This window comes from Mus caroli, chromosome 17 (genome assembly GCF_900094665.2).
Source record: "Mus caroli chromosome 17, CAROLI_EIJ_v1.1, whole genome shotgun sequence".
Lineage (NCBI taxonomy): Eukaryota > Metazoa > Chordata > Mammalia > Rodentia > Muridae > Mus > Mus caroli.
Genome location: NC_034586.1, coordinates 67,494,185 through 67,508,541, shown reverse-complemented (window position 1 = coordinate 67,508,541; position 14,357 = coordinate 67,494,185). Strand labels below are relative to the sequence as shown.

Genomic DNA, 14,357 nt, shown 5'->3' with positions numbered 1-14,357 from the left:
AAAAAAAAAAAAAAACGGGCTGGCAAGATGGCTCAGTGGGTAAGAGCACCCGACTGCTCTTCCAAAGGTCCAGAGTTCAAATCCCAGCAACCACCTGGTGGCTCACAACCATCCGTAACGAGATCTGGCGCCCTCTTCTGGAGTGTCTGATGACAGCTACAATGTACTTACATATAATAAATAAATAAATCTTTAAAAAAACAACAACAACAACAACAAAACCCATGCATTTCTGACAGCATTTCAGGTACCTCCCACAGTGGAAGAGGTTACTATGAGTAACTTCCTTACTCTAACTCTTAGTGTGCTTCCCTAATTTTCTAACCAGTTCTGAGGTACAATAGATAAAAGGCACTGTGCTCATCTTGCTTCACCATTATGCACAAACATAGATGGAAGGAGCTCACACATTTGCTAAATGAACAATCATTCATTCTTACCCCTAACAAGACAGTATCTACAGGGAGTTTATACAATCACCTCTGGACTACTGGAACACACCCAAAAGATTAAAGCATACATTGAAGGTGCTTGCTGCTGAGCCTGACAACTTCAGTTCAATCCCCAGGGCCAATGGTCAACATGGTAGAAGCAAAGAAAAACCCTACTCCCGCCATTTAATCCTGTAGAGTATGCTCAAATATCTATTTTTGTTGGGGGGAGGTTGTTGTTTTTGAGGGGTGTTTGGCTTTTTAGGAGAGGATCTCATATAGCCTAAGCTGACCATGAACCTCACTGTGCAGCCAAGGGTGACCTGGTGCTCCTGTTCCTCCTGTTTCTACCTCCCAAGTGTTCCAATTACAACTGTGTATGTACCACTGTATCAGACTCAAACATCTGGAAAACTGCCCCAAAGTATATACTCAACACAAGGACCATGGGGCTGGAGAGATGGCTCAGCGGTTCAAATCCCAGCAACCACATGGTGATTCAAATCCCAGCAACCACATGGTGGCTCACAACCATCTGTAATGAGATCTAGCGCCCTCTTCTGGTGTTTCCGAAGACAGCAACAGTGTACTTATATGTAATAAATAAATAAATCTTTAAAAAACATACACACACACAAGTACCTTATAAATATGTATATTCCATAGAAGACTTCCTATTACCACTAGAAAACTTTCCAAAAATACCCTTCTCTCAAACTTTATTTATAGGAGCCTATTACCAAAACAAGGCCTTTAAAATTCCCTAAAATCCACTGAATAACTGGAAACTGTTTCATAGAAATTTTAAAAGCAAAAACAGGTGTAAAAACATTCAGTAACTATTTCCCACTCTTGTTGTCAGTGACACCTGGGAGAAGGAAGCCAACAGATGAAGCTGATTAATCTCTCATGCGATAGCCAAGTTTATCAGTTTATCAGAGTATCGGACAATTTATACTCTGAGGGTTAAGAGTCACGTGAGTAACAGGTACAATCACAAAGGCAGCCAAACGAGGTTGACAAGCAGGATATGGTAAAAACATGATTTTTTTCATAAAGGCATATAAACAAGTAACAAAGTCCAGTCGTGATGAATAAATTCCCATGTATCTGCTACACCTGAGAGGGACACAAAAGCACATCCCAAGAACAATTTCATGATTTTCAAGCATCTGAGGTCACAAGACTCTTGTTTTCTTTCAGGTTTTCTCACAAGCATTGAGAATCCATTTATTTATTCATGCATGCATTGTGCATTGTGGGGAGGGGTGCATAGCCACGACACCCAGGCAGAGGTTAGAGACTTCTGGGAGACAGTTCTCTCCTTCCACCAAGTGGGCCCTTGTGATCAAACTCAGACCGTGAGTTTCAGCAGCAGGCACCTCTATTCATCTGCTGGGCCACCTCTCCTGACCTCTGTTTACTTTTTGAAACATGCAATGTGTTGTTTAAAATAGCAGGATGTTAGAAAGTATGATTAAAGGTGACTGACAGCACCTGCTGAGAACCCCAGCACTTGGGAAGTGGAGACAGGAGGATAAAAAGCCTGTGATTCTCAGCTAGGCAATGAGTTGTAGGGCAACCCACAATCGCTCTTGGACATGCTAACACCTTCTGCATGATTAACTCTTTTATACTTAGAAAATGGGAAGATGTTTGAGATACTTAATGAAATTTTTTTGTTTCATGTTTAAAAAAAAAAAAAAAAAGATGCTTAACACTTCCTACTTTCCCAACAGAAACAGAGACCTCTTGTTCATCGTCACTCAGTAGATTTTCACTTTTTGTTACTTTGTTGGCGCTCTTGGTGAATAGCTGGAATTATATAAGGTTTGGTGACATTAAATAGCTCAGATCGGAAAACATATTTTTGGGTGATCACTTCACAACTCCCTCCATCCTCACTGCCCGACACAGTAGTGGAGTCAGGAGCAAAGCACGTAGCAGAAGCTCCAAAAGGAGACCTGGGATCCAGCTGAAGAGAATCCGTGTAGACAGAAGAAGTGGGGTTGCTTTTATTACAAAAAGGCTCTTGATGCTGGTGAAGTTGATAGTTTACCTTGTTAATGAAAGAAAGATGAAAGATGACCCAGTAACCACCCAGGAGGCAAATGATGCACCACAGACATCCTCACAAAACCAAAACAAACAAACAAACACCTGATAATCAAGAATCACAACCAGGGCTGGGAGTACAGCTCAGCGTGCGGGTCCTGGGTTTGATACCAATGTTGTAATTAAGTTCTCACTGTCCTGTATATCGATGATGTACTTTGTACACACAAGAAGGTTTTATATTTAAACATACAAGGTGAGTGTGTACATGCCACCTTTAAGGAAAACATGCAATACTTTAAATGTCTTTTCATTTCAGAATTGGTCAAATTTTTCAGCCAACTTGGCCAAAGATGCTCCTTATTTTGATCCTCCTTTCTTCCGGTGCCCTCTATGGTCCTGTGTTGGTCCTTGAGTCAAGGCACGAGTCCACATGGTCCAAGTATTCAAGTCACTAAATCCTTAAAAGGTGTCTTGTCAAATCAAAGGATAGTAATTACCTACAAGAATCTACCCTTTTTTAAATGATATAAATTAAAGGAAAGACAGCTGTTGTGCTTTCAAACTACAATTGCCACAGGAAGTCACTCCATTTCTCAGATCCCTGCCCTACCTAATCCTTATCAGTTGGAGGGCAGTAAGATTAAAAGACTGCTCCAGCCAAACCAAGTGCAGTATGAATCAGAAGTTCACGACTTAACTAGTTTGCTAGGTCAAAACGTCAAGATCTAATAATCTATTTGAGCCACACTCCAGTAACTAGGTTTTGCAGAACTGCTTTATCTTCACCTAAGATATGTTTTGCATTTCTGGATATAGCTTTATTATAATGTAGTGGAAACCTTAAGAGAACACCGAATAAAAAACAAATTAAAGGCTCGTCTAATAGCATTTATAGTCAAATTTCTTATGCAACTGACTGCAGAATAGTGTTTGTTTTTTAAAGACAGGGTGTCACTAGGTTGCCCTGGTGTATGCCAGGTCCATCAAACTGGCCTCAAATTCAAGATTCTCTCGGGTGTGGACCCTGCCCCGCATACAAACTAAAGTCCTTGATTTCACTGAGCCTCAAAATTATCTCTTTAGTTTTTGTAGTTGTCTGTACGTGTGTGTTTTGTTTGGGGTGGTTTTGCTTGGGTTTGTTTGGTTTGTTGGTTGTTTTGTTTTGATATAGTGTCTATGTTGCTCTAGCTGTCCCAGAACTCACTAGGTAAACCAGGATGGCCTCAAACTCACAGAGATCCCCCCCATCTCACCCCCTACCCCTACCCCCACTTCCTGAGCGCGGAAATTAAAGGCGTGTACCACAACGCCCGACTAAAACGATCATTTTTATGTTCTAATCCCATCAGTTTCGAGAAGTAAATGAACTGCCGCTTACAGAGTCTGAAATATAATGCCTGCTAATATATCTGCTGACTACTATTTGGTGATGGAGCTCTTCGTGATACCTGAGATTTTGGTTTCCCAGTAGAGACGTAAAGTGGAGACACTGTGACCGCTAGGGAACCTCAAACTCAAAAAAGGACTGCTTAGCTCAAAACTAGCTACCGGCACAATAGCGCCGAGATCCAGGAATCTACCCTTTAGCCCAGGGACAGGCCACCACCATCGGGGAACTGGTAACGCCTGCTTGTAGTTCCGAGGCTGGGCGGCGGGAATCCAGAGCACTTGAGGAAGCCTGATGATAAATATCCTTCAGGCTCGTCCACCGCCACACTCCACAGCCTCTCCTAACGTCAGGAACCTCACGCCGCCTCATCGGCTTGGGTCCTGGCCTCCATCCTATCGGAGACAAACCCGCGCTTTCTACTTCCAGGACGCAGCCATATTGCTGTACGGAACTCGACTCCAAGAGGGCTCGGGCCGCTCCGCTCCGCCCCGACAGCCTTACTCGTCCTAGACGCCAGCTTCCGGGACAGGGCGGGACTCCCTTCGGGTCGCCGACGCTAACGACGACCTGGGAAGAGCCCGGAGCGCGCTTGGCCGCCGATGCGGACACTTCCGGCGACGAGGGCGGGCGCTGAGCGAGCGCGCATGCGTGCTCGACGTCGCAGTCCTGACGTCAGCGCGGGCGGAAACTTTAAAATTCAAACCGCGGTGGGTTGACGGAAGCGGACGCTCTGGTTTGGGCGGCTGTTTTTGTATGCATTCGTGCGGTTTACTGAAAGCTGGGCGCCGGGTCTCGTTGAGAAGCTGAGCAAAAGGTAAGATGAGATGGGATCAGCTCTGTCTGTGTTAAAATGGTCCGCGGCGCTGGAGCTGACTGTTGCGAGGGAGCTGGGGTGGGATCTGCCCGGCTCTGCAACGTTCGTAGCGGGAGAAGGCGATGCTGACAGGTAGGGACTGACAGGGGGAAAGCTGAGTGGTGTGTTGTGTTCCCGTCCTGATGCTGCAACTTAAAAGCCTGGTATGGACGTGACTGGAAACCAGTGAAATCATGAGAGTAAAATTAGGTTGAACGCAAGCCACCAAAACAAGGAGGGGTGTGGCTCAGTGCTCAGCCTAGCTCGCTAAAGGGGCTGACTCTCCACCCCTAGCTCAAGACAAAACAACAACAATAAAAATGCGATCTGTCTAACCCTCTGTGGAAGCTAGGGCCGAGTGCATAGTGTCTGATGCTGCAGAGATGGAGACAGGCTCCAACGTAGACATTATTTTGATACTAGTTTTAAATGCGGGAGCAGCCTGTGTTGTTGTAAACTGGATTGTTTTTCTTTGTTGAAAGGTGTTGCAGTAAATCTCCAACCCAAATAAGCCCAGGCAATGAAAACACAACTTAATTAATATGAATACATGCTGTGCGCCTACATTGGGCAGATATATCACTACACTACCATCTTCCCCATATAAGAGACCCCTTAGAACTTCTCCAGGCCAGATGCTTCTGCTCCACTTGCCTTCTCCTCCTCAGTCGTCCTCCCTCCCTCCTTCCCTCCCTCCCTCTCTCCCTCCCTCCTTCCTTTTCTCCCAAAACCTTCAGCTCCATCTTCCCCTCCTTTTTCTGCCTCTTTTTTTCTACTTGAAGTTGCATAGGTGTTCTCTGTAAGAACTTCAGTTTACATGGACAAATAAATATAGCATACAAGGAAACGATTGTCGTAAAGAAACAAACTTAGTTGCTTTCCTACTAGAGGATAAAGATAATAATTGTTGCTCGATGAATTGCTTGAGTCTGGAACATTTTCCTAACGCTGAAATCCTGAATTAGGTTGCGAGAATGAAGCGCAGTTCAGTTTCCACCTGTGGTGCTGGCCGCCTCTCTATGCAGGAGTTAAGGACCCTGGACCTCAATAAGCCAGGCCTCTATACCCCTCAAACGTAAGTGCCTCCCCCTGTGCTTCTCAGCTGCCTGCTTTACTGTCTAGAGCAAAAAAAGTGCCAGAAATGGTTAGTACAAAAGTGTAAGTGATGTCTTGGTGACTCCTGCCTCTTCCCAGTAGTACTGGATTCGGGGGTGGGGGGCAGTGAAATCTAAAAGTGGACACGATGCTAGGTTTTAGCTCGTTGTCTCTCCAATTCCCATAGTCAGATTCTTTACTGGGTGTGCTATAAAATGATTGTCAATGCTTGCTTTCCTCCTATTCCTTTGTTATTAGCCGTTTAAGTAGGCACCGTGGCACTACTCATTATTTATTAAGATGTTTCCAAATACTAAAGGTAGTAATAAAATTGAAGCAGATTTATTTGTTTTGGTGATAAGCAATAACGTAATTCCCTCAAGTTTGGGGGCAGGTGTCCAAGGGAACTTGCTACATAGCTTGGTGTGGTGTCACACACACACACACACACACACACACCTACAATTCCAGTATTCAAAAGGCTCTAAGAAGAAGATGGCTGGTCCTGGAGAGATGGCTCAGCGGCTAAGAACACTGACTGCTCTTCCGAAGGTCCTGAGTTCAAATCCCAGCAACCACATGGTGGCTCACANCCATCTGTAATGAGATCTGATGCCCTCTTCTGGGGTGTGTGAAGACAGCTACAGTGTACTTACATATACTAAATAAAGCTTTAAAGAAAAAAAAAGAGATGATGATGATGGCGCAATGTGAGTTTAAGACCAGTGTGGCTATATAGTAAGTTCCCCCAGCTTGTACAGTTCACAGAACAGCCAACCAACGAATATCTTATGGTAAACATCAGTTTTTCTCTCTGAGGTTGCTCTTCCAGTTAACAGAAGGCTATCTCTAACCCTATATCCTATAAAGTCTACATATAAGCTAGCTGCTTAATAAGCCATTGGTAAATCACTTGTATTGATATAGTATAAGGCTCCACTACTTTTTTTGTTTGTTTGGGGCTTTGTTTGTTTTTGTTTTGTTTTTTTTTTTTTTTTTGGAGACAGGGTTTCTCTATGTAGCCCTGACGCCCTGGCTGTCCTAGAATTCACTTTGTAGAGCAGGCTGGCCTCGAACTCAGAAATTTGCCTGCCTCTGCTTCGCCAACTGCTGGGATTAAAGGTGTGTACCACTACCGGTGCCTGGTGAGGCTCCACTACTTTTAGAAATGTAAACTATTTACATATTTTCTTTCTGGATACTTGAAGCACTTTTTTCTTCTTTAAACCATGACACATTTCTTACACCAAAAAAGATTTTGTGCATTGAATTGTACTTAAAAGCAAAAATGTTACCATTGCCATTTTTCTTATAGTTTAGAAAATAATGGCTTAAATGGCTATATCTAGTTCCATGCTGAAAGAAAAATTTTGAGTCTGAAGCTAACCCAAACTACATACTGAGTCCTAGGACATCCTGGAATACAGACTTAAGACCCTATCTCAAAATTTTAAAAAGTAAACTTTAAAAGAAAGAAATTCAAACAAAGCTGTCAACCAAAAATTAAGTACTTCTTCTATTTTTATTCATAAAGTTTATATATATATATATATATTATATATATATATTATATATATATAATATCAATTTTTTAAAACCTACTTTAATCAGAGTTTTTGGTTTTTGGGTTTTTTGTTTGTTTGTTTGTTTTAGATTAATTTATTTTATGTATGTGAGTACCCTGTCAGTGTCCTCAGACACATCAGAAGAGGGAATCCTATCCCATTACAGATGGTTGTGAGCCACCATGTGGTTGCTGGGGATTGCACTCAGGACCTCTGAAAGAGCAGTCAGTGTTCTTAACTGCTGAGCCATCAGCACCACATAAATAAGTTTTAAGATAAAAAAACACATAGATTAAACATTTTTAACATTTTAAAATTATACTATCTTGCAGCTCATCTACCTAACAGCTACCAAAAACTTTTATGATTTTTCAAAAATTGTTGTGGGTAGTGGGACAGTGGGAAAGAGGTATTAACTCTAACATATTTCAAAAATTACTTAAACTAGTATTTTTACATTTGATTTAAAGAGTTGTTTTCAATGTTTCTTTAAAGCAAAGAAAGATCAACCTTTGGAAAGCTGAGTACACACAAACCGACATCGGAAAGAAAAGTCTCAATATTTGGGAAAAGGTAATGAGGTTTTTAATTATATTTAATGAGTAGATTCTTTTTTTTTTTTTTTTTTAAGATTTATTTATTTATTACATGTAAGTACACTGTAGCTGTCTTCAGACACCCCAGAAGAGGGCGCCAGATCTCGTTACGGATGGTTGTGAGCCACCATGTGGTTGCTGGGATTAGAACTCTGGACCTTCGGAAGAGCAGTCGGGTGCTCTTACCCACTGAGCCATCTCTCCAGCCCTAATGAGTAGATTCTTATTTCTTCATTCTCTTAGAGCTCAGTAATAATGATGGGTTGTAAGGGGCTCTGAAGCAGGACATATGATCCGGTTTTCCTGTGTTGGTTAAAATCCTAGGTGATGCCTGCTTTACATGATGCTAGTGGTGAGAAGATTCTGTGATTATAAGGTGATGGTCAAGTCTACTGTGTTCTGTACCGAGTTCTCAGAATCCGGTGGATAAAGAAGAGCCATCTTCTATTGCAACATTTGAGTTTCGACTCTTTCACACTATGAAGGCTAATAGTGACTTCAGAGAGCTTTTGTTTTATGGTCTATGTCTGCCAGAATTGATTATATTAGAAATTAACCTCAGAAAAATGTCATATAAACTCAACTCTAAATCATTATAATCTCATATGGTTACAAAAATAAAATGCTTTTAATGTTTAAAAACCTTTCTGGGCCAGCAAGATGGCTCAGCAGGCAAAGTTTCTCAACTCCAAGTCTAGGAATCTGCTTTCAACTCCCAGTCCCACAAGGTAGGATGCCTCCCAGCCTGGGCCAGGGTAGCAGTGGATTCACAGAGTAGGACTCTGGTGATGCTTTTAAAGTCTGAGGGTCTTGGGGCTTTCTAGCTCTGTAATTATACTGAAATGCTGATGATAACTTCTAAAAAGTCCTAAAAACGTTCTTGTTCTTTCTGAGGGTAAAAGACTGCTGGCTTAGGCGATTAACACTGTAGCCTAACAGTGGAGGACTAAGCAATGCTGCCCTGTTCTATCTCAGCAGGAACTGCTGGGCTCTAACTTTCAGCCTGCTAGTCGGAAGTCTCAGGAAGAGAAGACACTTAGATAAATGATTATAGAGTTTATTACCAAGTTGTAAAAAGTTTCCTGTGAAAGCTATCTAAGGGGAAAAGCAAAAGATCCTAAGTGGGGAAAGGCAAAAAAGGTCTCCTCTATTGATCTTCATTCTATTGATGATTCTCGTGCTGCTCTTTGTCGTCAGTACTTAGACATCTTTCAAAATACATGATCACATGTTACAAAGTTCATCACAAGTTCACACAAAAAATCAAATCATAAACAAGTTTACAACAGCAAATGTTTACATGCAGAGCCATTAAGAGTAATTATCTGGCTAAACATCCATCGTCTGTCTGAGCTCCACAGGTTCACTGAAGGTTTAAAATCATAACTAATTAGTGAAGTTTTGTATAGATAAACCCAGTCGATATTTTATCTTCTGTCCTAGCACCTATAGTAAATCATTAGTTGCCTTTTAATGACCTTTGGTTAATTGTTTTACAACCTCTTGGAATGTGCTCTGGGTAGGAGAAAGTCTGGTTACCATCTAAGAGCAATTAACTGGTGACACTTGGGAGACTGGCAGAGTTTTCATTGCAGCTTTGACTATCAGAAAAGGATCCAATAGCAGTCCCATTATAAAAAACTTAATAATCACAGATATAATTTTAGGAATTCTTATAGGATCATCATTAGGACTTAAGTCATCTATTTGTCTATATAGCATCGCTACAAGAAGGTAGATCTTCGTGGATCTGCAGAGGTCTGCTTCAAAGGGGGTGTGGTCCTACTTAGTGATTGTTATATATGTTTAATAATAACAGGAAAAGCCTATTAATAGCAGTAATCTTTCCTAAAATTAGTCCCTCACAGCCTTGCTTAATGAGGGCTCACGTGTTACAGATTATATGACAATCCGAGGCAGGCCACTTCAGGATGATCACCTGATAGTTATTAGCGTGTCCCATTATGGCTCCTGACAGTAGGAGAAGAGACCCTCCTCCTACAGGTTGTCTTCTGTCCTCCGTTTCTCTCTCTCTCTCTGTCTCTGTCTCTCACACTCACACATGTGTGGCACACACTTTTGCAGACACACTGCACACAGATTAAACCTAACCTTTTTTTTTTAAGGGAGATAATTGCAGTATCTCTTTTTAGAGCAGTTCTAAGGATTGATGGATAGAGATAGTTATTTACAGAATCTAATATTTCCTGAGTTTTCAAAAAGGCCAAATGCTTTGAGTCCTTTGCACATGTTAACTCTTAATACTCCTGGACAATTTTTTTTCACTAGAATAGTGGCAAGGGAGTTGAATTAAGGGAGCAGCTATGGGTCAGTAGGCATGGGAGTGCTTAGGTCATTGAATAGACTTTGCAGAAGCCCTGTGCACTGGAAGCATACCTTCAGGGATAATGAATGGTGGTGGCACAAAGAAATCATTTGGTTTGGTTTGACATTTGTGGTGCTGGGGATTGGGCATGGAGGACTGTGTGTGCTGAACAAACCACTGAGTTGTGTCCCCAGTCCCAGAGCACCTTTTGTTTCCACCTCGTTCTATGCCTGAAACAAACTCCTGTGACCTCATGTGTATGTTATGTATAGCCTTGAAATAATATACACTTTTAAAAAATATGCTTCTAGGACTAGCGGACATGGATCCAGGAATAGTCAACTTGGTATATTTTCCAGTTCTGAAAAAATCAAGGACCCAAGACCACTTAATGACAAAGCATTCATTCAGCAGTGTATTCGACAACTCTATGAGGTATTCAATAATTTAAATTGTCTGAATTGAGTGTTTTTATAGCCAATATGTTTTTCTAGTCCAAAACTTTCAATGCTTCATAAAGAACTTTGTAGTTTCTTACAGAAAACGGTTATGTGTATAGTGTATCCATGAAGTCTCTGCAAGCCCCATCTACTAAAGAGTTCCTAAAGATCTTCGCCTTTCTCTATGGCTTCCTGTGCCCGTCGTATGAACTCCCTGGTACGAAATGTGAAGAAGAGGTCCCAAGAATTTTTAAAGCACTTGGGTATGTTTTCCATTAGTCTAGAGACCTTACCAAGTCACAGAGAAGAAACAAACGAAGACTTGTGATAAGTTTGTGAATAGCGTGGATTAGTTTTAAGATGAGCAGTATTTGTAGAATAAATTGAAGAGAAAGGAAAATATACTGCAATATACCACTTTTTTTGTTCCTGTAGCAAAACACCACTGCTTGGTAACTCATAAAATGTAGGAGTCATTGAAGTAAAGTGCTCAGTGGTTAAGAGTGCTGGCTGATCTCCCAGAGGAGTCAGGTTAGGGTGTCACGTGGTGGCTCACAATCATATATAACGATTCATCTTCTGGCCTCCACACACATATGTTACACATGCATGCAGCCAAAACATCGATATTCACAAAATTGCAAGTGTATAAGTACATATATATTTATGTAGTATATATTGTAAGATACATATAGATATTAGTCTACTTGATACATAAAATCTGTGGGCTTGAAACACATGAGTGAGTGGCTTAACTCTTGGCAATGATGGACAGGAAGCCCCAAAACATGGGTTCAGCATCTACTCAGCCTCTAATAAGGAAGGGCTTTCTTGGTGGGTTGTGGCGTGCTAGAGGGACTATATGGCAAGAAAGAACACATGTATCAAGGAGGTCACATTTCTAACACGGTCACTCCTTCACTAATACAGAAGTGGATTCATTCATGTGGGCTGTGACAGTCACCTCCCGAAGGTCTCATCTCGGTATCTTTAATATATAACTGGAGACTCAGTTCCCAACATCAATTCTGCAGAATAAACCTTCAGACCATAGCAGTACAATATTACAGCACTTTGGGAAATAGGTCATAAGGCTCAAACAATGAGGAATATGAAGTATAGCCTGGTATGGTCATGCAAGCCTTTAATCCCAGCACTCTGAGACCCAAGGCAAGTAGATCTCTGAGTTCGAAGCTACCCTGGTCTTCATGGTGAATATTAGGCTAGCCAAAGCTTCCCGGTGAGATCCTGTCTCAAAAAAAACATGAATAAGGGGCATCCTGGTTACCACAGTTTGTAGTAACAAAACGGTAACAGTAAGATCTTGATGGTGAGAATGATGACGCCATCTTAATTTGGTTTTCTGATACTTGGGTAAAACACAGAACATAGCAAACTGGATTTATGTGGTTCACATACACCAATCACTGAGTAAAGTGAGAGCAGTAACTCACGCAGGAAGCATGGAGGGGAACTACTTACTGGCTGCTTCTCTGTGGGTTGCTCAGTTTGCTTTTTCCTACAACCCAGCACCACCTGCCCAAGAGCGGTACTACCCACGGTGGACTAAGCCCTCTCCCATCAGTCATCAGTTAAGAAGGCGCTCCACAGACATGCCCATGGCCCACGCTAACAGAGGCAGTGCCTTTATTAACATTCCACCTTTCCAAATAACTCTAGTTTATGTCCTATTGACAAAACTAAGCAGCACAGAGAGAAAGTTTAAAGCATTTTACACACACACACACACACAGAGTCTAAGCATAGACCAAATATGGCACCATACACCTGTGATCCCAACACTTGGGGAAACTGAGGAAGGAGGACTATGGACTATAGAGTGAAACCATCTCCAAAAACAAAAAAGGAAGAAGAAACGCCAGGGAGGAAACTAGATTTGATGACAGATAATCACAAATGTGTAATGGAAGTACACTGAATTTAAGAATATAAGAGTATTTAAGGAGATGGCTTCTATTCTTGGTTATTGAACACTGCAGTGTAAGGAACTGTAAGTGCAAAGTAATCTGTGGAATTGAATAAAGTCACAAAATCCTGGAGGGGTAAACTCACCAGAAGAGACTCAGATAACCTTCACTACAAGCTAGGACTACACAGTGTCTGTGCGGCTTTGAAACGTAACTTCTAGTGTAGCTGGTATGCTTGCTTCCTGATGTGATGGCACCTTTTGTTTTTCCTGGTTTCTCATAGGTATCCCTTCACACTGTCCAAGAGCTCCATGTATACAGTGGGAGCCCCTCACACGTGGCCTCACATCGTGGCTGCCTTGGTGTGGCTCATAGACTGCATCAAGGTATTTAGCCCATGGTTCTTATCTTACCTTTAGAGATGTGGGGTTTGTTCTTTTCCTCAAAGGTTTTCAATTCCTCTCCCCAATCATATTTTGCAACTTGTCTGAAAATCTGCTTCAGTTTTCAAATCGCATTTGATTTGAAGTTCTCTAAACCGTTAGCTTTATAAGAGAGGTAGGCAAGGACTCCTCTTCCTCCTGCCTTAGCCTCCTGAATACTAAGATTACAGACAAGCACATTCTTACCTATTTCAAATTTAAACAACTACAGTGCTTCTAAAATTTCATATTGTACAATTTAATCTAAAGTTCACATTTGTGGCTAAAGTTGGAAGTTTAAGAGCTGGGTGTGGTGACTCCTGGCATTTGGGAGGCAAAGGCAGACTGATCTCTGAATTTGAGGTTAGAATGGTCTACATACAGAGTTCTAGGGTAGCCAGAGTGACGTAGAGAGATCCTGCCTCCAAAAAAAGAGAAGAAAAGAATAAAATTTATATTTGAATGTATGAATATTCACTTAATTCATTTGAACATCTAAATTGAGTTCATATAAGAGAATGAATTGATTTACTCTGTATGTGGCTGTTCTGTTTTGCATTCTTGGTGTTAGGTTAGAATGTGTATATAGTGCCAACAAGTTAGCAGGTAGAGGCTCGTATTGCCAAGCATGATGGTGTGAGTTCAGTCTGCAGAGCCCACTTGGTGAAAGGAGTGCACGAACTCCTACAAGGTGTCCTCTGGGCTCCACATTCGTGGTGTATTATACACATGCACATACGTGTACACACACACACACACACACATATAAATAAATAAATAAATACATACATACATAAATGTAGCAATATGTATGTATGCTCAGTGTATTAGTAACAGCACAAGCATCTGCATATTTCCCTCTATGGAGCAGAACTAAACACAGAACTCATCTTTCTAAATCTCAGAATGTTTAGTTATTAAAATACTAAGAGTCATATTTAAGATTGAGAATAATCTCCCTTTTAGAACTCCAAGTTGTATGATTAAATGCTTCTGGAAATTTCTCAGTGGAGTTTGCAGATCATCAACTCAGCCAACTGAATGTGTTGTTTGTATATTCATTAGATTGATACTGCCATGAAAGAAAGCTCACCTTTATTTGATGATGGGCAGCTCTGGGGAGAAGAAACTGAAGATGGAATTAAACACAATAAGGTATACTGTATGTTACCATAAATGATATTATAGAAAGAGGTTGCTTTGATATTTAACTAAAAATTATTCTTCTATAGAACTTTTTTTTTGCTTTCTAA

The 14,357-nt window shown here is 41.3% G+C and overlaps 2 protein-coding genes across 2 annotated transcripts in view; one reads left to right on the top strand and one right to left on the bottom strand.

Moving 5' to 3' along the window:
- Positions 1–1,895: 1,895 nt before the first annotated feature.
- LOC110312442 (methyltransferase-like protein 4) lies at positions 1,896–2,560 on the bottom strand. The gene is given in 5 exon segments (XM_021186033.1): positions 1,896–2,064; positions 2,066–2,124; positions 2,127–2,216; positions 2,218–2,517; positions 2,519–2,560. Coding segments are annotated over 5 exon segments (660 nt in total).
- A 1,983-nt stretch (positions 2,561–4,543) lies between these two features.
- Positions 4,544–14,357, top strand: part of Ndc80 (NDC80 kinetochore complex component) — a 33,757-nt gene continuing 23,943 nt past the window's right edge. Inside the window, exons 1-7 of the mRNA XM_021149345.1 lie at positions 4,544–4,693; positions 5,698–5,807; positions 7,888–7,965; positions 10,626–10,749; positions 10,845–11,017; positions 12,966–13,068; positions 14,170–14,259. Coding sequence (XP_021005004.1) covers positions 5,707–5,807; positions 7,888–7,965; positions 10,626–10,749; positions 10,845–11,017; positions 12,966–13,068; positions 14,170–14,259 — 669 coding nt within the window. The 5' untranslated portion in view covers positions 4,544–4,693; positions 5,698–5,706. The remainder of the gene's footprint in view (positions 4,694–5,697; positions 5,808–7,887; positions 7,966–10,625; positions 10,750–10,844; positions 11,018–12,965; positions 13,069–14,169; positions 14,260–14,357) is intronic.